This window comes from Hyperolius riggenbachi, chromosome 6 (assembly GCF_040937935.1).
Source record: "Hyperolius riggenbachi isolate aHypRig1 chromosome 6, aHypRig1.pri, whole genome shotgun sequence".
NCBI lineage: Eukaryota > Metazoa > Chordata > Amphibia > Anura > Hyperoliidae > Hyperolius > Hyperolius riggenbachi.
Window position 1 is genome coordinate 128,950,393 of NC_090651.1, and position 25,192 is coordinate 128,975,584.

A 25,192-nucleotide genomic window follows, 5' to 3' on the forward strand; every position below is an offset into this window, starting at 1 on the left:
TGCTGCTAATCTTCTAGTAATTATTCATAGTACACAACCAATTCACTATATCATTTTTTTTTTTCGCTTCAGTGTCTCTTTAAGGCCTATGTCTGCTTTTGATAGTTTATCTCTGAGAGAAGAAGGTCTTTTATATGCAGTAATTCCTGGAATTTTCTCAACTGGGGGCATTTACCTGTAATTTTATTTTGGCTATATCTTCACAGTTGGTACTGTAAGTGCAAAAAAAAGCAATATGATATTTCTTTCTGTAACCCTCCTGGCGGTAAGCCCGAGCTGAGCTCGGGCTATGCCGCGCAGGAGGAGATCTCAGCCCCTGGTGGGACGATTTGCACCATTTAAAGTGCTGTACGCGCAGCTAGCACTTTGCTAGCCGCGCGGACAGCTTGATCGCCAGCACTCTGCGGCGATCGCCCACACGCAGCGGCGGAAGAGGGCCCCCCCCCCCCCCGCCAGAGCCCTGCGCTGCCCGGACCAATGAGTTCCGGGCAGCGCTATGGGCTGGATCGGAGGCGTCTGACGTCAGGACGTCGGCTGACGTCCATGACGTCATCCCGAATGTCGCCATGGCGACAGGAGAAGCCAAACAGGGGAGCGCGTTATATGCGCGTTACCCTGTTTGCTATTGATGCCGGCGACGATCGAACTAGAGGGACACATGCGCCCTCTAGTGGAGTTTCATGTAGCTACCACTCTGGTAGCTTTACATGAAACATAAAAAAAAAAAAAATTGATTTCTGCAATTTTTGCAGAAAAAATAAACCGCCAGGAAGGTTAATTTTTCTCACTTGCCCCTTATGTTAACCCATTCCAATAAATTTTCTGGATCAACTACATCCCCCCAGCATTTACTGTTTGTTTTCTGGTTTGTTTGTGCGATTTCTGGTGTGTGTGTGTGTGTGTGTGTGTGTGTGTGTGTGTGTGTGTGTGTGTGTGTGATGCGGATTATCCAGAGGGTGTTGTAGTGATGGCGATCCAAATGCTCTCTACCTCCTTGCACCAGAGCAAGGAGGCATCATGGGAAGGGTGGCAGGCTGGCACCACCTCGCACGCTGTAGCTCCACCCCCAATACATGTGCAAAAGAGTCATGATGGTATTATGTAGTGTAGCGTGGTACCGGAGGGGATCAATGGGTCAGACTTTGTCTGACCCTTTGATCTACATAGGCTGATGCTGTGACGGATCAAACCAACAGCACCTCTAGCAGCAAGCCCACATGTGCCCATGTCATATTTATGTTATGTGGCAGAGCTGGCGAAAGATGGGGCTGGCAACACTTAGTCTTGTCTTACTTTTAGTTATCGCTTTAGTATAAACGAAGTATTCATCATCCATATCAATGAAGGTATTGTAGGCAGATGTGCTCTTTATAATGCCTGCAAAGGGAACACTCAGCTCAGCAATCTTGTAGGAAATGCTTAACTTGTGAATCACACTGGAACTATAAAGAGACTCTGCAAGCATTTGACACTGTAGAGGAGGAAATTAGAAACCTACTATGTAGAGAGGCGCAACAGAACATAACAGTGAACACACACATTGTCAAAATGTACAGTGCTATCCTAAGGCCATTTAGCATACACAGTCTAAGCATGAAAACTGTCGCATTTATATATTCTAAAAGTTATTTGCATTGAGGGAGCCATGTTTTATCTTATTATTATTGGTTTGGATTTGTAAAGCACCAGCATCTTCTCGCCGCATGCTCATTTACTTTGCATCTTTGGCTTTTGCTTTCAAAAGAGTTATCCATGCATGTAAAGTAAAAAAGAGGAAGTATTGCTGGTGACTACAACTTCCACTTCAGCAATCCATTGGTAATATTCACCAATCTGGTCCCTGATTTTGTAAAAGGTTTGCCTTATGAGACCATTGCTGGCTGTTTGGATGGTAAGTAGATTTTTAACATGTGTTGATTGCAGTTATTAAGGTCAGGAAGTCTGGAACCAGGGTAACTGCTTCTATCATGGTTTGAATTCTCTTCTGTTCAGTGAATGCAGGGAAGGAGATGGGGTTAGACACAGGGGCGTAGCAATAGGGGGTGCAGCGGTAGCGACCGCATCGGGGCCCTTGGGCCAGAGGGGCCCCGAATGGCCCTCCCTCAACTACAGTATTAGCTCTCTATTGGTCCTGAGCTCATAATAATCATTTATATATATACTTTGAATAGTGGTAATCATTAACAAACTATTCCCCATCCCCTTCTTGCACCTCTGACATTGTAGTTGCCATTGGCAGCTTTTAGTGCGCCGTTTCAATTGCTATGTATAGAGTGCATGGGGGGGTTCCATTGTAAAACTTGCATCGGGGCCCACAGCTCTTTAGCTACGCCACTGGTTAGACACCACTGCCAGCAGCTGTACTTCACTTGGTAAGCTGTTGCTTAGGTCTGTCTTGACTCTAACCTAACATTAAACTCCCCTTGGTCTTTTCCTAATCCTAAACTTTCCCTCTCTTATGTGCCTAACACTAACCTTAAAAGCCAATCAAAAGTCAAAATTTAAAACAAAACAATAGCTGAATGGTATGTCCACATGCAGTGCTTTATAATCACTTTATAGCTATTTAGCTGACACTTTAATATACACTCTCATGTGAACTAATCCTTGGTCTCCTGTTATTTAGACCTCACAGACCTCTTCTACATCCTGCTGAGGAGAAGCAGTCTTAACTAATAGAACATAGTAGTCCTAACAGTTGTGATATGATATTCAGCCATGTCCCCTGCATGTTGGATGTAGATTTAAGGGACCCATACACTTAGCTGATTTTCTGGCCGATCGATATCGATCGATCGATTGCAAATCGGTTGACCGATCGACCGATTTCGATTGATTTCAATCGATCTGGCAGGGTGGAAAATCCAGGTCGATCTGTTGAGATTGCTTATCATTTTGCATTGTCCCTAATGGAAATCTGATGGCAAAAAAATGCCATCAGATCGATTTTCAACAGATTTCAAACTGAAATCTATTGGAATTCTAATCCTAGTAAAAAATGTTCCTAAACACATCAGATAGATAAAAAATCCATCTGATGATCTATCTGCTGCTAATCTGACGAGTGTATGGCCACCTTTAATGAAATCAGCACAACAAAGCTAAGCTGAACAATCAGAATTAGTTTTTCATGCTGCATGTTTTTTTTTACTGCGGTGGTTTTTTATAATGTTGCAGAATCATGGGCTGCAGAAACAATGTGACACCTGCGCACACATGTATTCCACCAACAGGGTATCAATACCAGTGGCAATGCAGGATTACAGAATATAAGGCACCTTTCTTGTGGATGAACCAACTGGGTATGGTATATCTGTTGATGTATGCTAAATGTCCCACGGGATTTTATGAGGGGGAAACAGGGCATGCTCTGTGCCAATGAAGGAACAAGCACAGGTTCACCACTACCTCCACTTGAACTTCCAGTAACAGCAAATTTCTCTCATCAGTGATGCAGCTCAAGTGACCTTAAGTGAGTGACTTCAAATCACAGAGAGATAGAGTGATGTGGGAAACTAAATTTATGCAGTGGTTCAAAACATTTTCAAGGACTGAATGGAGAATGCATTTTTTTGCTTGTATGATTTTAACTGAATTTAAGTGACATGCTTCTCTTTGATTCTTAAATAATAATAATAATAATAATAATAATAGTGATGATGATGATAATAATAATAATCTTATCTATTTCGCTAACTTAACTGAGTGAATCTTGGATCTATAATTCTTCTGGGCATTTTTAGGTTTTCGTCATCAGTGTAATTGTTTCCAGTACAGGAAGAGTTGAGAAACTCCAGTTGTTATCTCTATGCAAACAAGCCATTAAGCTCTCCGACTAAGTTAGTCGTGGAGAGGGCTGTTATCTGACTTTTATTATCTCAACTGTTCCTGGACTATTTACTTTTCCTCTGCTAGAGGAGAGGTCATTACTTCACAGACTGCACTGAAAGACTCATTTTGAATGCTGAGTGTTGTGTAATGTGCACATATTATAGAATGATGCAATGTTAGAAAAAACACTATATACCTGAAAATAAAAGTATGAGAATATTTTCTTTGCTGCTAATCTTCTAGTAATTATTCATAGTACACAACCAATTCACTATATCATATTTTTTTTTCGCTTCAGTGTCTCTTTAAGGCCTATGTCTGCTTTTGATAGTTTATCTCTGAGAGAAGAAGGTCTTTTATATGCAGTAATTCCTGGAATTTTCTCAACTGGGGGCATTTACCTGTAATTTTATTTTGGCTATATCTTCACAGTTGGTACTGTAAGTGCAAAAAAAAGCAATATGATATTTCTTTCTGTAACCCTCCTGGCGGTAAGCCCGAGCTGAGCTCGGGCTATGCCGCGCAGGAGGAGATCTCAGCCCCTGGTGGGACGATTTGCACCATTTAAAGTGCTGTACGCGCAGCTAGCACTTTGCTAGCCGCACGGACAGCTTGATCGCCAGCACTCTGCGGCGATCGCCCACACGCAGCGGCGGAAGAGGGCCCCCCCCCCCCCGCCAGAGCCCTGCGCTGCCCGGACCAATGAGTTCCGGGCAGCGCTATGGGCTGGATCGGAGGCGTCTGACGTCAGGACGTCGGCTGACGTCCATGACGTCATCCCGAATGTCGCCATGGCGACAGGAGAAGCCAAACAGGGGAGCGCGTTATATGCGCGTTACCCTGTTTGCTATTGATGCCGGCGACGATCGAACTAGAGGGACACATGCGCCCTCTAGTGGAGTTTCATGTAGCTACCACTCTGGTAGCTTTACATGAAACATAAAAAAAAAAAATTGATTTCTGCAATTTTTGCAGAAAAAATAAACCGCCAGGAAGGTTAATTTTTCTCACTTGCCCCTTATGTTAACCCATTCCAATAAATTTTCTGGATCAACTACATCCCCCCAGCATTTACTGTTTGTTTTCTGGTTTGTTTGTGCGATTTCTGGTGTGTGTGTGTGTGTGTGTGTGTGTGTGTGTGTGTGTGTGTGTGTGTGTGTGTGTGTGTGTGTGTGTGTGTGATGCGGATTATCCAGAGGGTGTTGTAGTGATGGCGATCCAAATGCTCTCTACCTCCTTGCACCAGAGCAAGGAGGCATCATGGGAAGGGTGGCAGGCTGGCACCACCTCGCACGCTGTAGCTCCACCCCCAATACATGTGCAAAAGAGTCATGATGGTATTATGTAGTGTAGCGTGGTACCGGAGGGGATCAATGGGTCAGACTTTGTCTGACCCTTTGATCTACATAGGCTGATGCTGTGACGGATCAAACCAACAGCACCTCTAGCAGCAAGCCCACATGTGCCCATGTCATATTTATGTTATGTGGCAGAGCTGGCGAAAGATGGGGCTGGCAACACTTAGTCTTGTCTTACTTTTAGTTATCGCTTTAGTATAAACGAAGTATTCATCATCCATATCAATGAAGGTATTGTAGGCAGATGTGCTCTTTATAATGCCTGCAAAGGGAACACTCAGCTCAGCAATCTTGTAGGAAATGCTTAACTTGTGAATCACACTGGAACTATAAAGAGACTCTGCAAGCATTTGACACTGTAGAGGAGGAAATTAGAAACCTACTATGTAGAGAGGCGCAACAGAACATAACAGTGAACACACACATTGTCAAAATGTACAGTGCTATCCTAAGGCCATTTAGCATACACAGTCTAAGCATGAAAACTGTCGCATTTATATATTCTAAAAGTTATTTGCATTGAGGGAGCCATGTTTTATCTTATTATTATTGGTTTGGATTTGTAAAGCACCAGCATCTTCTCGCCGCATGCTCATTTACTTTGCATCTTTGGCTTTTGCTTTCAAAAGAGTTATCCATGCATGTAAAGTAAAAAAGAGGAAGTATTGCTGGTGACTACAACTTCCACTTCAGCAATCCATTGGTAATATTCACCAATCTGGTCCCTGATTTTGTAAAAGGTTTGCCTTATGAGACCATTGCTGGCTGTTTGGATGGTAAGTAGATTTTTAACATGTGTTGATTGCAGTTATTAAGGTCAGGAAGTCTGGAACCAGGGTAACTGCTTCTATCATGGTTTGAATTCTCTTCTGTTCAGTGAATGCAGGGAAGGAGATGGGGTTAGACACAGGGGCGTAGCAATAGGGGGTGCAGCGGTAGCGACCGCATCGGGGCCCTTGGGCCAGAGGGGCCCCGAATGGCCCTCCCTCAACTACAGTATTAGCTCTCTATTGGTCCTGAGCTCATAATAATCATTTATATATATACTTTGAATAGTGGTAATCATTAACAAACTATTCCCCATCCCCTTCTTGCACCTCTGACATTGTAGTTGCCATTGGCAGCTTTTAGTGCGCCGTTTCAATTGCTATGTATAGAGTGCATGGGGGGGTTCCATTGTAAAACTTGCATCGGGGCCCACAGCTCTTTAGCTACGCCACTGGTTAGACACCACTGCCAGCAGCTGTACTTCACTTGGTAAGCTGTTGCTTAGGTCTGTCTTGACTCTAACCTAACATTAAACTCCCCTTGGTCTTTTCCTAATCCTAAACTTTCCCTCTCTTATGTGCCTAACACTAACCTTAAAAGCCAATCAAAAGTCAAAATTTAAAACAAAACAATAGCTGAATGGTATGTCCACATGCAGTGCTTTATAATCACTTTATAGCTATTTAGCTGACACTTTAATATACACTCTCATGTGAACTAATCCTTGGTCTCCTGTTATTTAGACCTCACAGACCTCTTCTACATCCTGCTGAGGAGAAGCAGTCTTAACTAATAGAACATAGTAGTCCTAACAGTTGTGATATGATATTCAGCCATGTCCCCTGCATGTTGGATGTAGATTTAAGGGACCCATACACTTAGCTGATTTTCTGGCCGATCGATATCGATCGATCGATTGCAAATCGGTTGACCGATCGACCGATTTCGATTGATTTCAATCGATCTGGCAGGGTGGAAAATCCAGGTCGATCTGTTGAGATTGCTTATCATTTTGCATTGTCCCTAATGGAAATCTGATGGCAAAAAAATGCCATCAGATCGATTTTCAACAGATTTCAAACTGAAATCTATTGGAATTCTAATCCTAGTAAAAAATGTTCCTAAACACATCAGATAGATAAAAAATCCATCTGATGATCTATCTGCTGCTAATCTGATGAGTGTATGGCCACCTTTAATGAAATCAGCACAACAAAGCTAAGCTGAACAATCAGAATTAGTTTTTCATGCTGCATGTTTTTTTTTACTGCGGTGGTTTTTTATAATGTTGCAGAATCATGGGCTGCAGAAACAATGTGACACCTGCGCACACATGTATTCCACCAACAGGGTATCAATACCAGTGGCAATGCAGGATTACAGAATATAAGGCACCTTTCTTGTGGATGAACCAACTGGGTATGGTATATCTGTTGATGTATGCTAAATGTCCCACGGGATTTTATGAGGGGGAAACAGGGCATGCTCTGTGCCAATGAAGGAACAAGCACAGGTTCACCACTACCTCCACTTGAACTTCCAGTAACAGCAAATTTCTCTCATCAGTGATGCAGCTCAAGTGACCTTAAGTGAGTGACTTCAAATCACAGAGAGATAGAGTGATGTGGGAAACTAAATTTATGCAGTGGTTCAAAACATTTTCAAGGACTGAATGGAGAATGCATTTTTTTGCTTGTATGATTTTAACTGAATTTAAGTGACATGCTTCTCTTTGATTCTTAAATAATACTAATAATAATAATAATAATAGTGATGATGATGATAATAATAATAATCTTATCTATTTCGCTAACTTAACTGAGTGAATCTTGGATCTATAATTCTTCTGGGCATTTTTAGGTTTTCGTCTATTTGTTGCCATAAGTATAAGTTGCCATAAGTATTTGTAAATAAGTTTGCACCCTTTTGATGCAGTCAGGCCCAGACTTACCTCACATGAGCCTATAAGCACAGATGTCCTGGCATCTTAGACTTTGTCCTCCAAGAACCTACAAACCCCCACCAAACTGCACCACAAGTGAGCTGCCTGTCCCTCTTGTCACTTTTTCTTTACTTCCCTTGCCTGTCATAGGTAGCTACCGGTGCCCCTTAGTATTAGGTAGCCAGAAGTGCCCTCAATATTAAGTAGCTAGAGGTGCTCCCAAGTGTTATGTAGCTAGAGGAACCTCAGTATTAAGTAGCTAGAGGTGCTTCTGACTGAAGGGAGATCTCGTCAGTGGAATACCAAAAGCAGTGTAAGTAACCTCTTATTTACATTCTCATTAGGAGGGAGGAAGGGAGGCGCTTGGGAAGGGAAGTGAGCTGCTTTTCCATCATCAAGCGCCTGTAGGCACGTGCCTACAGTGCCTTATGGTAAATCTAGCCATGGATGCAGTTTTATTTAATATGTCTCATTGATATTTATGACATTTATTTGAATTAGGTAAAACAAATCTCCTTCTAATATCCAAATGTATATAAGTTGTACTTTCTACAATACTATTCAGTACAAATAACTGATGTTTAGAGTCTGAAGAAGGTATATTAGAAGACTGAAAGCTAAATCTTTGAACCTTATAAAGTTGGCCAACATATGGTATCATTCTGGTTCAAAACTCTCCACCTAAATATTGCAATAACATTTGAAGGACAACTGAAATGAGAAGAAAATGTTGCCTTCCATGTTTATTTCCTTTTAAACAATACCAGTTGCCTGGCAGCCCTGCTGATCTATTTGACTGCAGTAGTGTCTGAGTGACACTAGAAACAAGCACGCAACTAATCTTGTCAGATCTGACTATAGTGTCAGAATCACCTGATCTGCATATGCTTGTTCAGGGGATATAGCTAAAAGTATTAGAGGCAAAGGATCAGCAGGACAGTCAGGATACTGGCATTGCTTAAAGAGGAAATAAATATGGCAGCTTCCATATCCCTTTCACTTTAGTTGTCCTTTAAATACGTTTTGAAAAATGCCTTCATGTTGAAGACTATCTGTATTATTTGTAGATGGAAATGGAGGCTAGCACCAACCTGGTTGCAATTCTTTATTATAGTTGCAGACAGTGTCGGACTGGGAGGTGGAAAAACTGAGGAAATCCACCTGCTGGCAAAGCAGCAGTAACCCTGTGTTATCACTCCCAAAAGAAACCTGAAGCAAGTCTTCACTGTGAGCAACAACACCTGATTACTGCTGCTTGGCCAGCAAGTAGATTTCCTCAGCTCTCCCAGCTCCCAGTCTGACACTGGTTGCAGAAGAAAGACTTTGAGTAAGTCACAATCCTAGGGTGCAGGGGTAGTGGTGGGAGATGGTACCGAACAGCTAATAGCTGCTTAGCATACAAAAAATGCTTGTCCGTAGCAAGTAAATGGTCCCGGGCCGGAACTGGACACCCTATGATTGTGACATACCCGATGTCTTTCATCTGCAACTACAATAAAGAACCGCAATGCAGGTTGGTGCTAGCCTCTTTTACCTTCTACAAAACTTGCTGCTTTCTCTTCATCAATTTCTGAGCAATGCTGTAGAGTGCAGAAGCTGGCAATAGACGTGAACTGATCCAAAAGCCTTCCCCGGTTTCCCGTGACCCCGACATTCACATATCCTCAGGGGCTGATTTTGCTATTTTCTATCTGTAACATGTTTAACTAACATTATTTATGTGCTATTCATGACTTCCAAGTGAACCTGAAGGGATAAAAGGTACCCCAAAGGGTACCTCGACAGAGGGTCCTCCAGAAGCGTCCCCCATCCTCCTCCTCCATCTTTCTATACTTCACCCTATCCTGCTTCAGTCAAAGCACATTTTTTAGTAGATATGCTGCTTCCTAACTTCTGCTGTGAAGCTACGGGATACCTCATTTCAACTTTAACCTGTTTTTCAGTATGCAATACGTTACTTAGTTACATAGTTACTTGGGTTGAAAAAAGACATACGTCCATCGAGTTCAACCAGAGAACAAAGTACAACACCAGCCTGCTCCCTCACATTTTCCTGTTGATCCAGAGGAAGGCGAAAAACCCTTACAAGGCATGGTCCAATTAGCCCCAAAAGGGAAAAAATTCCTTCCCGACTCCAGATGGCAATCAGATAAAATCCCTGGATCAACATCATTGGGCATTCCTAGTAATTGTAGCCATGGATGTCTTTCAATGCAAGGAAAGCATCTAAGCCCCCTTTAAATGCAGGTATAGCATTTGCCATAACTACTTCCTGTGGCAATGCATTCCACATCTTAATCACTCTTACTGTAAAGAACCCTTTCCTAAATAAATGGCTAAAACATTTTTCCTCCATGCGCAGATCATGTCCTCTAGTCTTTTGAGAAGGGATAGGGACAAAAAGCTAATCTTTTATATTGCCCTCTGCCGTATTTATACATGTTAATTAGATCCCTTCTAAGGCGTCTTTTCTCTAGACTAAATAAACCCAGTTTATCTAACCTTTCTTGGTAATTGAGACCTTCCATCCCACATATCAATTTTGTTGCTCGTCTCTGAACCTGCTCTAAAACTGCAATATCTTTCCTGTAATGTGGTGACCAGAACTGAATTCCATATTCCAGATGTGGCCTTACTAGAGAGTTAAACAGGGGCAATATTATGCTAGCATCTTGAGTTTTTATTTCCGTTTTAATGCATCCCAAAATGTTGTTAGCTTTAGCTGCAGCGGCTTGGCATTGAGTACGATTATTTAACTTGTTGCCGATGAGTACTCCTAAGTCCTTCTCCAAGTTTGATGTCCCCAATAAAGGAAACATAATTCCTTTTCAATGCCGCGACTAACAAAGTATAGTTTGTATTTTGCAATGTCTGTTTCAGGCCCCAGTATAGCTGCAATACATTACTTACACTATTAATCATCAGGTGCATAAGTGCCTTAGGTATCAGGTCTCTGATGGATTTGTTTATGATGGTCATATAGGAATCCACTAAATTACGGATAGTCTCCACTTGCCGCTCCAGTTGTGGATCCATTGAAAGGTTATCTGCTTGTGACTCCTCTTCTCTGTCTGTCTAAAAAGAAAAACAGTAACAAAGATAGGACACTGTAAACATTAGCTAAATGATAATTTCAAGAACAACACAATTATAATAAGAGCAGGTGTAAGAGTTGCATTTTTTTTCAGCAGCATAGACTTAATGGGTAAAAAAAATGAAAAGTAAAAGAAACATCCTTAATTTGTGATTTCGTTAGTTGTTGCACTGGATTATATTTCTTCCATTAATCATATAAACAGAAAATTCCCGTTTAGTCACTGATTTTTGAGCATAAAGAATGTGGACCAGTATTCTGAGACTCAGCGTAAGGCATGCAAAGAATAAACTAGTAAAAGGTCTAGAAGATCTGTCCGCCTGGAAATACAGTTAACATCTGTTCACTGCCAATCTGGCTACAACAAATTCAATCTCAATTTGAACAAACTGATCATCTCAGATCTATTCAGTGCATTTACAGTTAGGAGTTACAGATGGTAACTACATTTTGAAACTTCTTCATCTTAATTTTAGTAGAAAAAAAAGCAAAAAGGGGTACATGCACCTCTGTAGCGTTCTTTTCCCTGGTTCTGCTTATGCCAATGGTTATTTATGCTCAGAGCATATGCGGGGATCCCCAGCTCTACTTTAAATATAAAGCTATAGTCCTAACCAGGCACATAACAATCCCCTGTGAACACCGCCACTGTGTGTATGTGTGTGTGTGTGTGTGTGTGTGGGGGGGGGCACTTCTATTCCTAACATGAAGAATACTACAGGGCGCTATATACATAACCTGCTTCCAGTTCTAGGTCACATCAGTTGTTTTTAAGGATCCCTCACATAGAGATGAAATGGTTCTGGACCCAAAGACCATTATACCTTCTGTAAGTGACAGTTGCATAGGAATTAAAGTGCATTTGCTCTGGGATCAGATGTATATATGCCTACATATGTATTTTACATTTCACAGTTTTTACCATATTGCCTCCTTTAAGCTTTTTGCAACTGTTCTCTCACGGTTATAACTCAAGCCAGTGGTGCTGCGGCCGGGTATACTCGGCCAGCCTCCCGCCACCCATATGCAGAGCAGCACAGGGGGAGTTTTGATATATACCTATTCTGGGTGCTAAATCAGGTTTATTCTTCCAACACGGAGCAGAGCTGTATGCGGACATCCTCTTTTTAGGTCGCTGATCACAATATGATACAGCCTCAGAAGAAGCACTGCACAGCGTGAAACGGCCGTAAGGCTCTCCGGGGCCTGCAGCCACTGTCCATCCACTCTTCCCCGGTTCCACGGTATGCATTCCACTTGTACTTGCTTTTGATCAATGTATGCATGGTTGACACAGTTTTTCGAACATTGAAAAATAAATTTTTTTTGCAGCAGTGCCAGGTTGTCCTTTTGCCTTCATTGTACATACAATATGACCCGGATCGGGATCCGAAGGAGGAAGTCTGCATACAGCACTGCCCTGTGGTGGAAGAACATACTCTATTCAGTGGCTGGAAGAAGTAGAAATCAAAGCACTCCCTGTGCTACTCTGCATACAGGGGTGGCAGGCTGGGGAGGCAGAAAAGTACATGGGGCTGCAGTGTACAAAGAAAAAGTAAAAGGGGCAGGGAAAAGGTTAATGCACAATTGAACACATATATTTTCACTCAATTTTATATAGACTAAGTAAAAGGTAAAAAGGTGGGCACACATAATTTCATTTACTTATGGCTGCAACTGCAGGGTACTCGGTAAGATCGACCCATCCATGGATGCAGCAGGAGCCTCTCACAAAGTCAGTATACAAGAACACAGCGCTGGCACACACTAAAATCTACAGATTCAGGGCTCAATGCCCGGTGGTGCGCTTTCTAAAACTCAAATATATGCAAATAAACAATTCTCACAGACTGCGCTACACCTTTACATTAGATCCTGCAGCAAGATATCAAAGGTCCTTCACAGACAACACATAATGTGCAGTTCATATACTGTTCCTTAATAAGTCTTCAAGCTTCAAAGTGAGGCAATAATCTGTGTGAGCTTCTGTGTATATACACCTTCACCACACCCGCAAGACTGGGCACTCACCCTTTCCCTATGACCCTCAGTTAGATGGGTCACAAGCGCTTGTGGGACACTCTCAGGCGATCCCCAGCCTGTAACGATCCACTCTACGCTTTATGCTGCAAGTTCCTCATAAAGTATTCACCTTAAATAAAGCACATAGCCCTCCATAGCGTAAAACCATAACAAAATTTAATAAAAAGTGAAAAAAGTGCATTCTCACAAAGTCAGACTCTTGCACCATGACCATCAAGCCTGGAGCTACTATTGCTTTCTCAGATTGCTGGAGCTGGATATAACTGATATGACTAAATATATGCTGCATTTCCTGTTATAACTGGGTCACAAACTGCAGTAAAAACCCATCTACACTCATGAGATTTCTTTAACTGCAGTTTAAGTCATTTTACTTTCTGTCCTTTGATACTCATGAAAACAACAGGAAGTGACTGAAATTCCCTTCAAGCTGGAAGAGTTGGGGCTGGCTCACACGGGTGGCCGGGCGGGACACTTTGGGGCGGCTCATTTAGACGGTGCTTAACGTTTTTCTGCTATAGTGCAGAAAAATGTTCAGCATCGGTTCGCATTGGTTCCCAGTGTTTCCTTGTTGTCTCGTGTTTTGAGCCCCTAGGGGTACACAGAATGCCAAATGCAGCCAACACTGAAAGCTACATGTAAAGTTCAAGATGAGACAATGGGATCTGCCATGACATTTACACAAATGATGCCAACTGCTGTCACCCTTATTTTTAAAAAAAATGCTTTCATTCATATGAATACAGTGGTTTGCAAAAGTATTCGGCCCCCTTGAAGTTTTCCACATTTTGTCAAATTACTGCCACAAACATGAATCAATTTTATTGGAATTCCACATGAAAGACCAATACAAAGTGGTGTACACGTGAGAAGTGGAACGAAAATCATACATGATTCCAAATATTTTTTACAAATCAATAACTGCAAAGTGGGGTGTGCGTAATTATTCAGCCCCCTTTGGTCTGAGTGCAGTCAATTGCCAATAGACATTGCCTGATGAGTGCTAATGACTAAATACAGGGAGTGCAGAATTATTAGGCAAATGAGTATTTTGACCACATCATCCTCTTTATGCATGTTGTCTTACTCCAAGCTTTATAGGCTCGAAAGCCTACTACCAATTAAGCATATTAGGTGATGTGCATCTCTGTAATGAGAAGGGGTGTGGTAATGACATCAACACGCTATATCAGGGGTGCATAATTATTAGGCAACTTCCTTTCCTTTGGCAAAATGGATCAAAAGAAGGACTTGACAGGCTCAGAAAAGTCAAAAATAGTGAGATATCTTGCAGAGGAATGCAGCACTCTTAAAATTGCAAAGCTTCTGAAGCGTGATCATCAAACAATCAAGCGTTTCATCCAAAATAGTCAACAGGGTCGCAAGAAGCGTGTGGAAAAACCAAGGCGCAAAATAACTGCCCATGAACTGAGAAAAGTCAAGCGTGCAGCTGCCAAGATGCCACCAGTTTGGCCATATTTCAGAGCTGCAACATCACTGGAGTGCCCAAAAGCACAAGGTGTGCAATACTCAGAGACATGGCCAAGGTAAGAAAGGCTGAAAGACGACCACCACTGAACAAGACACACAAGCTGAAACGTCAAGACTGGGCCAAGAAATATCTCAAGACTGATTTTTCTAAGGTTTTATGGACTGATGAAATGAGAGTAAGTCTTGATGGGCCAGATGGATGGGCCAGTGGCTGGATTGGTAAAGGGCAGAGAGCTCCAGTCCGACTCAGACGCCAGCAAGGTGGAGGTAGAGTACTGGTTTGGGCTAGTATCATCAAAGATGAGCTTGTGGGGTCTTTTCAGGTTGAGGATGGAGTCAAGCTCAACTCCCAGTCCTACTGCCAGTTTCTGGAAGACACCTTCTTCAAGCAGTGGTACAGGAAGAAGTCTGCATCCTTCAAGAAAAACATGATTTTCATGCAGGACATTGCTCAATCACATGCGTCCAAGTACTCCACAGCGTGGCTGGCAAGAAAGGGTATAAAAGAAGAAAAACGAATGACATGGCCCCCTTGTTCACCAGATCTGAACCCCATTGAGAACTTGTGGTCCATCATAAAATGTGAGATTTAAAAGGAGGGAAAACAGTACACCTCTCTGAACAGTGTCTGGGAGGCTGTTGTTGCTGCTGTACGCAATGTTGATGGTGAACAGATCAAAACACTGACAGAATCCATGGATGCCAGGCTTTTGAGTGTCCTTGCAAAGAAAGGTGGCTATATTGGTCACTGATTTGTTTTTGTTTTGTTTTTGAATGTCAGAAAAGTATATTTGTGAATGTTGAGATGTTATATTGGTTTCACTGGTAAAAAATAAATAATTGAAATGGGTATATATTTGTTTTTTGTTAAGTTGCCTAATAATTATGCACAGTAATAGTCACATGCACACACAGATATCCCCCTAAAATAGCTAAAACTAAAAACAAACTAAAAACTACTTTTAAAAATATTCAGCTTTGATATTAATGAGTTTTTGGGGTTCATTGAGAACATGGTTGTTGTTCAATAATAAAATTATTTCTCAAAAATACAACTTGCCTAATAATTCTGCACTCCCTGTAGAGTGCACCTGTGTGTAATCTAATGTCAGTACAAATACAGCTGCTCTGTGACAGCCTCAGAGGTTGTCTAAGACAGTCTTGGGAGCAACAACACCATGAATTCCAAAGAACACACCAGACAGGTCAGGGATAAAGTTATTGAGAAATTTAAAGCAGGCTTAGGCTACAAAAAGATTTCCAAAGCCTTGAACATCCCACAGAGCACTGTTCAAGCGATCATTCAGAAATTGAAGGAGTATGGCACAACTGTAAACCTTCCAAGACAAGGCTGTCCACCTAAACTCACAGGCCGAACAAGGAGAGCGCTGAAATGCAGTCAAGAGGCCCATGGTGACTCTGGACGAGCTGCAGAGATCTACAGCGTAGGTGGGGGAATCTGTCCATAGGACAACTATTAGTCGTGCACTGCACAAAGTTGGCCTTTATGGAAGAGTGGCAAGAAGAAAGCCATTGTTAACAGAAAAGCATAAGAAGTCTCGTTTGCAGTTTGCTACAAGCCATGTGGGGGACACAGCAAACATGCTGAAGAAGGTGCTCTGGTCAGATTTAGGCCAAAATGGAACGTTTTGGCCAAAATGCAAAATGCTATGTGTGGCGGAAAACTAACACTGCACATCACTTTGAACACACCATCCCCACTGTCAAATTTGGTGGTGGCAGCATCATGCTCTGGGGGTGCTTCTCTTCAGGAGGGACAGGGAAGCTGGTCAGAGTTGATGGGAAGATGGATGTAGCCAAATAGAAGAAAACCTCTTGGAGTCTGCAAAAGACTTGAGACTGGGGCGGAGGTTCACCTTCTAGCAGGACAACGACCCTAAACATAAAGCCAGGGCAACAATGGAATGGTTTAAAACAAAACATATCCATATGTTAGAATGGCCCAGTCAAAGTCCAGATCTAAATCCAATTGAGAATCTGTGGCAAAATCGGAAAACTGGTGTTCACAAACGCTGTCCATCTAATCTGACTGAGCTGGAGCTGTTTTGCAAAGAAGAAAGGGCAAGAATTTAAGTCTCTAGATGTGCAAAGCTGGTAGAGACATACCCTAAAAGACTGACAGCTGTAATTGCAGCAAAAGGTGGTTCTACAAAGTATTGACTCAGGGGGCTGAATAATTACGCACACCCCACTTTGCAGTTATTGATTTTTTAAAAATGTTTGGAATCATGTATGATTTGTGTTCCACTTCTCACGTGTATACACCACTTTGTATTGGTCTTTCACGTGGAATTCCAATAAAATTGATTCATGTTTGTAGCAGTAATATGACAAAATGTGGAAAACTTCAAGGGGGCCGAATACTTTTGCAAACCACTGTATAATGGTGGTAGATCCCTTTAAATGTCGCTCTCGATGCCCGCCAAAAATGTTGCATTTACCACCAGTGTGAACCAGCCGTAAAGGCGCTAAAATGTAGAATTTACCTGGTGCTTCCACTTTGGCAACATGTCATGTTATAAGACATGATAACTTCACTTGAAAATTTAGTTAAAAATACATTAAACCAGATGCAGATTTCCAGCTGGACAACGAGGAGCAGATATCTCACCAGTTAGTCTTCCGATCTTGGCAAACATGACAGAGTTGTGCACACACAAAAAGAAAGCTTACACTCTACATCAGTTAGAAAATCCCTGTGAGTGAAAGAAAGCAATTCTGACAGTTGTGATTGCCTAGGGAAAGCCTGCATAGCTCAACCTTCACTTGGTTGGTGATCAAACTGAGAGGAATACTGGCAGGGATCAGACTGTATATGGCTGGCCTTATGTGTCATTACTACTATGTAGCACTGTTCCAGAATCTGAACTCAATTACAGAAATGATAAACTTATGTATTTAAAGCTCATGCTGAAACCTTCATATTCACTACAATCACTAAAATGGGTAAGAAGCTTATATTTTTTTCTCTTGCGCCAACCATTTAAGTAAAACTGGTGTAGATCTCCCATAAGGAGCCTATTTGGTCCTGGCACTATCACAGGCTACCCCTTTGTATGAAGGCAATATTGTTTCAATTAAATTGAAACCACTTAGCCAAAACAAAGCAAATGGATGGAGTGCCAGAAACATATAACGGAATGATTCTGGCTCTGAAAGACTTCAGCTATTTAGAAATGGTTACAGAAACTTCCTGGATATGTTCGTAACACCGTCATAGGTAAACCTGTGTAAACTGGTCCATTTCATGAAATCCCGGGAAAGATGCAGAGATGAAAAAAATGCAAGGTGACCCTGAACTATTCCATATAACCTCAGGCTTGAAAAGAAATATACAAAAAGTACTGTAAATGATTGTATGTAGCAGAGTTAATCTGCTGGCGTAACTTCATTTTCCTAAGTAAAAGGCAAACAAGACGACCCGTAATAATAATAAAATGATACAAAACACTAATTGCACATAGTTTAATAAAATATGTCTCATTTTTACCAAAACCACATTTTGTAGTCAGCTTATTCCCTCGTGTCCACCCCCAGAATCAGACTGGAATTTTTTCTCTCTCCACCCCTTGGCTCTGGTTCCCCCCTCCATCACTTATATCCTGTATGTGCTTTTGGAGTTCTCTTTGTTTAAATTACAGGGCTGCAATAAGAGACTTTTGCTGGCTAAGCAGGGCAGGGACACATGTTTAGCATTATCCCCATCAAGAGAATGCTAAAATAAAAATAGCCATTGGTCTCTGATCTTACAAAAGTGTGTTGGGGGAGGTATTAAAAGAGAGAATTTTGAGCCTGAATAGTATGAAAACGTTTAACCTTTCTGTCCTTGGGGTGAGAAAACTGGGGGTTTCTTTTGTGACCTGCTAAATAAGGCAATACTACAACTGCTGCTTGATGACAAAAATATCTTTGTTTCGGCGTTGTTCATATGAGAAAAAAAAGGCATTTAAAACATTGTTAAACTTTATACATCCAGAGTGTATGTAAAGCCTTTCAACACTTTGACAATCTTAAATTTGTGCTTGCAGAGGTACAAGTCAAAATGCACAGGGACAAAGCCCATATAGAAACTGTATATTGCAGACCTGTTTCTGACAAATTGTGGACACAGATCAGAAAACACAGCACCTGCTTCTTACCTGTGCCGGTAACAAAGTTAAATAGCCTCAAAATAAAGATAATCTGGCTTACTGTTTCAAACTTAGTGGCTAGTTAAGTCATAGTGAAGCAAAACCAACAGGATTTAGAAAAAAAAGCCCTCTTACTTACAAAACATCTATGCTAAATATAATTTTGCCTTCTTAAAACAAAAGGCAATTGCAATTATTCAGCTTGAGGGAACTCACTCACATGATGCAATAATAAAACTAGGTTAGCACCACCCAAACCTGTGATAGTTATGAATAAAAAATATGAATACCAAAGAATAAAGCAAAAAGAAGATCAAGTCTCAACCAAGGGACACAAAAAATATCAAAGATCATTAATGGTATTAAATGGTGTAGCCCAAAGAAAGATTAATAGCAGTTAAAAACAAAGCTGGTGGAGACCCCACTAAGATCTATAATGCATAATAAAAATGATAATCAGGCTCCCAGGAAGGTAAAACCAAAGTGACTGAGCGCTATAATGTTTAGTATAAAAGGCTAATAGGAATCAAGGCCAAGAATGTAGAAATAATACATTTACATCCAAAATTCAAATAAAAAGCCCATCCATAATACATAAGGTCAATAAAGTGCCTGTGCTGATAAGTTAATAAAAAAGAAAAATAAGCCCTGAAATCCAATTCCTAGATGGATGTTCTCAGAAACATACACAGGGATGATCTCTTAAAATAAAAAAGAATTAAAAATAACTGTTTATATTTCTTACCCTGATGTGCAGCGGAATGAGACTGAGGGGAGCCACCACTATGTCAGTTCTATTGAGACAGCACTTCATGTATATTGTGCCTATGGCTGCTTCATCGGAGGCTGTTCTGTGCTCTGGGGACACCAGACTTAAATTCTGGCCGGTGCTTTTACCTTGGCCATGCACAACCTGGCCTTGTCTTCAACTAGCCAGCATTGAAGTTGGATGTCCCCAATAACAAGCGTGATAATTCTACTAAAAATAACTGTGCCATTAGTATGGCTGATAGTGCTGTCTGCATGTGTACAGCTGCAAGAAAAGACATCATCAAGACATTAAAATGAAGGAATTGAGAGTAATACAAAGGCTGCCATCTTCAGTCCCATATAAACAATGCAAGTTGCCTGGCTTAAATGATGAGATTTTGGCCTTAGGTGAGTCACATTCTAATTAGTTTGAGATACACCCTCTATGTAAGTAGAAAAAAAAATAGTTTTGTAAAAGTGATACCTTTTAATGGCTAACTGATAAAGTTAAATTATGCAAGCTTTCAGGGATCTAGTGCCCTTCTCCAGGCATATTTCCAGATGTTAGCTGAAGACAAACACTCTATTGCACTGAGCCACACCCTACAACAAGCATGCAGCCAGTAGAGCCAGACCAGACTCACAGCATCTGATCTACATGCTAATTTGGACCAGTGACATAAATTAAACGTTTTGTAATATGAAAAATAATGTTGTGTTAAACTGGCCCACCAACATTATTATTATACGTGTGCAGCTGTATAGTCCTTGAAGCCCCACCTTCTTAGTCCTTAATGCCTCATTTTGATTTGAATGTAACGAATGTCAGTACACAGTCACCATTTTAAATAAATGGTCTGAAAAGTAAGTCCATAAATAGATTTTTTAAATACTCGTTTATGCCATGCATGCTGTGTAATGCGCATGTTATAACTCATGCGTAAAGAAATTCGCAATGTGCGCACGTCCAGCTTATTTGGATTGGAATAGGAGGCCACTGAGGGGTAAAAGATCGATCTTATGTTGATGTTCAGCTTTTTGGGAACCTTTTAAAAATTCCAGTTTAATTGGTAGGAGTGGTTGCAGCATAGATAGCCTTCTTCTGGTATATAGATTAATTTGCTTCACATTAGGTGAGGTGTTCTGGCAGCTTACATGGATGATTCTGTGTTGTTCTTCAATTAATTATAAATGTTACTATTAAGTCATTTGGTATTGCATGAAGGGTTGGATATAATTAACCTTATTCAGTTTGAAAGAATCTTACATTCTACAGTATAATTGATGTTCTTTCTTGTTACTTGTTTCTGCTTTTGTAGTTCAATAATAAGTTCTTCAAAAGTCTTTTCAACAACTTTGTATTATGTTTAAACTTTTTGATTAACTAAAACATGTAAGTCATTTTATAGCCTTATCAATTGATATGGTGCATGAATGTTTTGCATGCATTTTCCAAAAATGCACAGTAAGACAGTGTGTTAGGATAATGCAGTCTGTTACAATATAGATATGTGAACAGTACCATAGAGTTGTATGGGCAGTGCAATAGTGTATGTTATGTATTGTGTTGTTGTATATGTAAAAATCACAGGGCACAGCTGTACAATACCAAGACCAAACTCAATTGGCAATAGTCGTAAAGAAAAAAAGTATGTTTTATGTGGAACTTTCTCCGTGATCAGCGCACAACGCGTGCGCTGATACGGCGGAAATCCTCCACAAGCGTATAATTGCAGGCACCCAGCAAAAGATGCTACGCACCCGTAGAGGGAAATTCCTGTCGGCAGATGGCGCTGGGGAGTGCAGAGGAACCAATCCTCTGTACCTCCACAAATGCCAGACAGGAATTGTACGAAGCACAGAACGCAATCGCAAGAGAACGAGCAAAGGGACAGATAGTATGTGTGTGCGCCAATCTAGTCGCCACCCCGCCACCGCGCACACACAACAGCAGATACGAAACAGAAACGCAACCGCAAGAAAGGCGTTTGCCAGAAGTGACACAAGGCAGATCAGAACAGAATACGAGGATAGCAAAGGCACAGCAAATCATACAATGAGGAGATGCGGAAAATAACAAACGCTAGCTAACCGCGAACACCGCACTCATTCGCAACAGTGCACGCGGTTATGCGCGGTCTCCACGTGATAAGCACAATATAGACAAGCACGCCTAACTAACCATCGACAGACAAACATGAAACAGAGGATGCGAACTCTTGCTTAACGGTTACCTCACCGAGCCTCCAGCAAGCGGTCGTAGCAGACAAGACAGACACACGAAAACAGGGACAAGCGAGAGATAGGATCCACAGCACTAGCGAAAAGTGGCTAGCGCGATCCCAGAAGACAGAACAGAAGGATCCACAGCGCTAGCGAAAAGTGGCTAGCGCGATCCCAGGAGACAGAACAGAAGGATCCACAGCGCTAGCGAAAAGTGCCTAGCGCGATCCCAGGAGACAGAACAGAATGATCCACAGCGCTAGCGAAAAGTGGCTAGCGCGATCCCAGAAGACAGAACAGAAGGATCCATTTCCTGTCGACCACCGCTGGGACAGGACAATAGCGACAGAACAAACAAACAGATAAGCAATCCTAACTGCACTAGGGAACCTGCCTAGCACAGTTTCCAGGAATAACTCTAAGCTGATCTTCAAACAAAGAGCATGGCTGACACTCTCCAGAGTGTTTCACAGGAAGACTCCTTATGACCAGTCAAGCATTGTGGGAAAGACATAGTACTTATAGTACACGCCTCCAATAAATGTGGCCAGGCAATTTGCATGACAACGTATGCAAATTCCTCTGCAAGCACAAGCTGCAAAACTGACAGAAGCTCTTCTTTCCAGAGTCCTGCAGCATGCAAACCCAAACAATGGTCAAAAAGCTGCCTGCCTGCACAGGCAGCCGAGCAGATCATCACAGGCTCATTGCTGGAATTGTTTTCAATATAAAACAAGACTTTTCTGCAGAAGGCGAGTGGAGACTACATTTTTTTGTTCACGTTTAGATGTTTCTGAAGTGGAACAGTTTGGTGACAAAAGCCAGGTGTCCCAGGCTTACAAAAAAGAGCAGATACCTGCTGAAGAGGGGTTCTCATTACAGTAGTGCCAGTGGAGGGAGAGCAGAATATAATATACTGACTGCATAGAGGTCATGCTGAGGAGAAGCTGATGCTTGCAGGGGTTAATAATCAGATAGCTCAAGTACAGGAACAACAAAAAGTGAACAAGGATTAGGAACGATCAAATGGCCCACTCCACCATATCAGATAAACGCCAGAAAGGTTACTTAAGCCACGTACACACGTATGAGGACTGCCTACTCAGAAGGGATCGGGACTTGATCCCTTGGGTGACAGTTCGGGGGCAAAGATGTACAGTTGCTAGCCTGAAGCATAGTGACAGGTTATGTTGCTAACGAGGTAGCTTGAGCCATTGCCATGGCGCTCGCAAGACTAGCATAGAGCAGGTGGGTTGAGTAGAAAAACAATGCTCTCGGCCTTCTCTTAGCAGATCGCTCGCCAACGCACCAAGGGTGACCGGGGATGCTGTGCACACGGCACATTCTCAGGAGATGGAAGGTGCCACCTCACAAGCCTTTAAGTGGCCCTACAGACCAACCAACCCAAACTAGAAAATACTTAATGTATTTCTTGTCTATTTTGTCAGTGTTTACTTGGATTGCCAAAAATAATTCCCTAACAACTAAATATATAACTGCACTTAACTGTACTAATGTTAATATTTTTTTTTTCTTTAGCTAGCAGCTAGGTGGATGCCAGCTTCAAATTGTGATAACGCTAATTAGTATCCATTCTAGTAATTATAGAGTGTCCATAAGTTAAGGGAAATTACTACTTTTGTTTCTAAATAAAGGGGTTTCTATAAAGAAAATAATCTGTTATTTTTCACTGAATCAGAGTAAATATACAAACATAATTAGTGCAAGATAAACAAACATTATCCATTATGGCCAAACGATCGGAAGAAGAACTGTAGAAATCATTTGCTCTGCTCTGCAGAAACTTGATGATAACCTACAAACCTAACTTGAGCCAGATGACCACCTACGGGCCTATTTGTGAAATGACCAGGCTGCTGTGCTGTTTGCCCATTCTTGCTAATAAGTTCAAATGATGGGTGCTGTGGCCTGTGGATTGTGCCATTCTGTGAGCTGTACATTGACCTGGTTCTCAAAGAGCAACCATGGTAGTTAATATGAATATGTACACAAAGCTTTCACTGCTCTACCTTGCTGGCTGAAGAAATTTAAATGGGACTCTTCACCCCTTCTGAATGAGGGCCAGCTGTTTCAGGATCCCATGGCTTAAGGAACTCAAAATACCCTGACACCTGGGGAGTTGTAGATTGTACAACCCACAGCAGCCAGGATGATGTTAATGGTTTGGGCTGGCCTATATATTACTGAGCCACCTGTGATGTCAAGGCAGCTGAACCTGCTTCTCAGCAGGTCAATGCATCTCTCCTCGACTGGAACTGTCTTGCTGTGGGCCTGGTTGTATGCCTCCAGGATGTGCAGTGAGGTCAGGAGCCATACAGTGAGGTCAGCAGCAATAAGCAAGTGATGCATATATCCTTCGGGAGCTATGAGCCAGCTCAGAAAAGGCAGACAGGCATGCGCCACCATGTGAGTAAAGATGGTAGCATCTTTATGGTATCTGATGAAATAAATCATGTGTTGGTGGCTAATCATGATTGAATTACTCCTTGTTCTCAATATCCTATGCTTAGGCGGAAGCTTTTTTCATGAGGAAGTGAAATCTTTTTCATGAAACACATCGAGTCCGCTGATAATTAGCCCTTAATATTGTAAATGAAGAGTATTTCCATTTATACCCCTAAAAGTGGAGATATATGGGATTATACTCCAAAGTAGTGGATGTCCAATTTTTGTATGCTCTATTTTATACAAATGTGTTAATGTATGCCTTCTATGCGATAGTGAACACTGTTGTGAATTACAGCAACCACCTGTTGTTGTTATGGTTGTCGTGATCTTTTTAACCACTGTATGTTGATTGTGTGCTGTATAAATATGTTAATAAAATGACTTTTTTTTACAGTCTGTTGACCCCAGATATCTATTCCAGTAACCTTATTAGATTTTTGACGGGTATAACTCCTAAAAGTCCAAAGACCTTTTTTACTTTCATATTTTTGCACTGATAACAATAACAATAATATTTTTATAGCTCTGTTCTCCCTGGGGACTCAAAGAGCTGTGACTGTGCATTATGCAGTCTCAAAGACTCAGGAAAAGAGGTGGGTTTTAAGCTTGTTCTTACTGGTTGTTCTTACTGGTTTTAAGCTTGTTCTCAGATGGAAGAAGGAAGCCTCTTGCACTAACTATGGAAGGGAGTTCCAGAGAGTAGGGGCTGCATAGGAAAAGGCCCGAGCGCCAAATGTTTTTAAGTGTATAATGGGAATAACCAGACTCATCCTATTGGAAGAGCGGAGGGTGCATTGAGGGGCATAAAGTTCCAATAGATCCGCTAGGTATTTGGGTCCCATGTGGTTTAGAGCCTTTAATGTCAGCAGGCAGATCTTAAAATGGATTCTCCATTTTACTGTAAACCAGTGAAGAGTTTTCAGCACTGGGGAGATTTGTGATCTGCAGGGGGCATTAGCTAGGAGTCTGGCTGCTGCATACTCTAGCTGTTCTAGTTGTAAGGAACGCAGAACCTTATCTATGGATCCGACAAACAGGGCATTGCAGTAGTCCAGACAGGAGGATAAAAATG

General features: G+C 41.6%; 1 protein-coding gene across 13 annotated transcripts in view; it reads right to left on the reverse strand.

Annotated features, from left to right (window-relative positions):
- Window positions 1-25,192, reverse strand: part of DNM3 (dynamin 3) — a 629,085-nt gene that overhangs the window by 223,763 nt on the left and 380,130 nt on the right. For 11 of the 13 annotated variants that reach the window (XR_011022036.1, XR_011022035.1, XR_011022038.1 and 8 more), the window contains exon 19: window positions 10,810-10,974. Coding sequence is in view for 5 of the 13 variants with exons in the window: in XM_068239888.1 (XP_068095989.1) it covers window positions 10,810-10,974 (165 nt within the window). In the remaining 8 variants the exon portion in view is untranslated. Of the gene's footprint in view, window positions 1-10,809; window positions 10,975-25,192 lie in introns of those variants that run through there. The other 2 variants (XR_011022041.1, XM_068239894.1) reach the window with 2 other exon arrangements.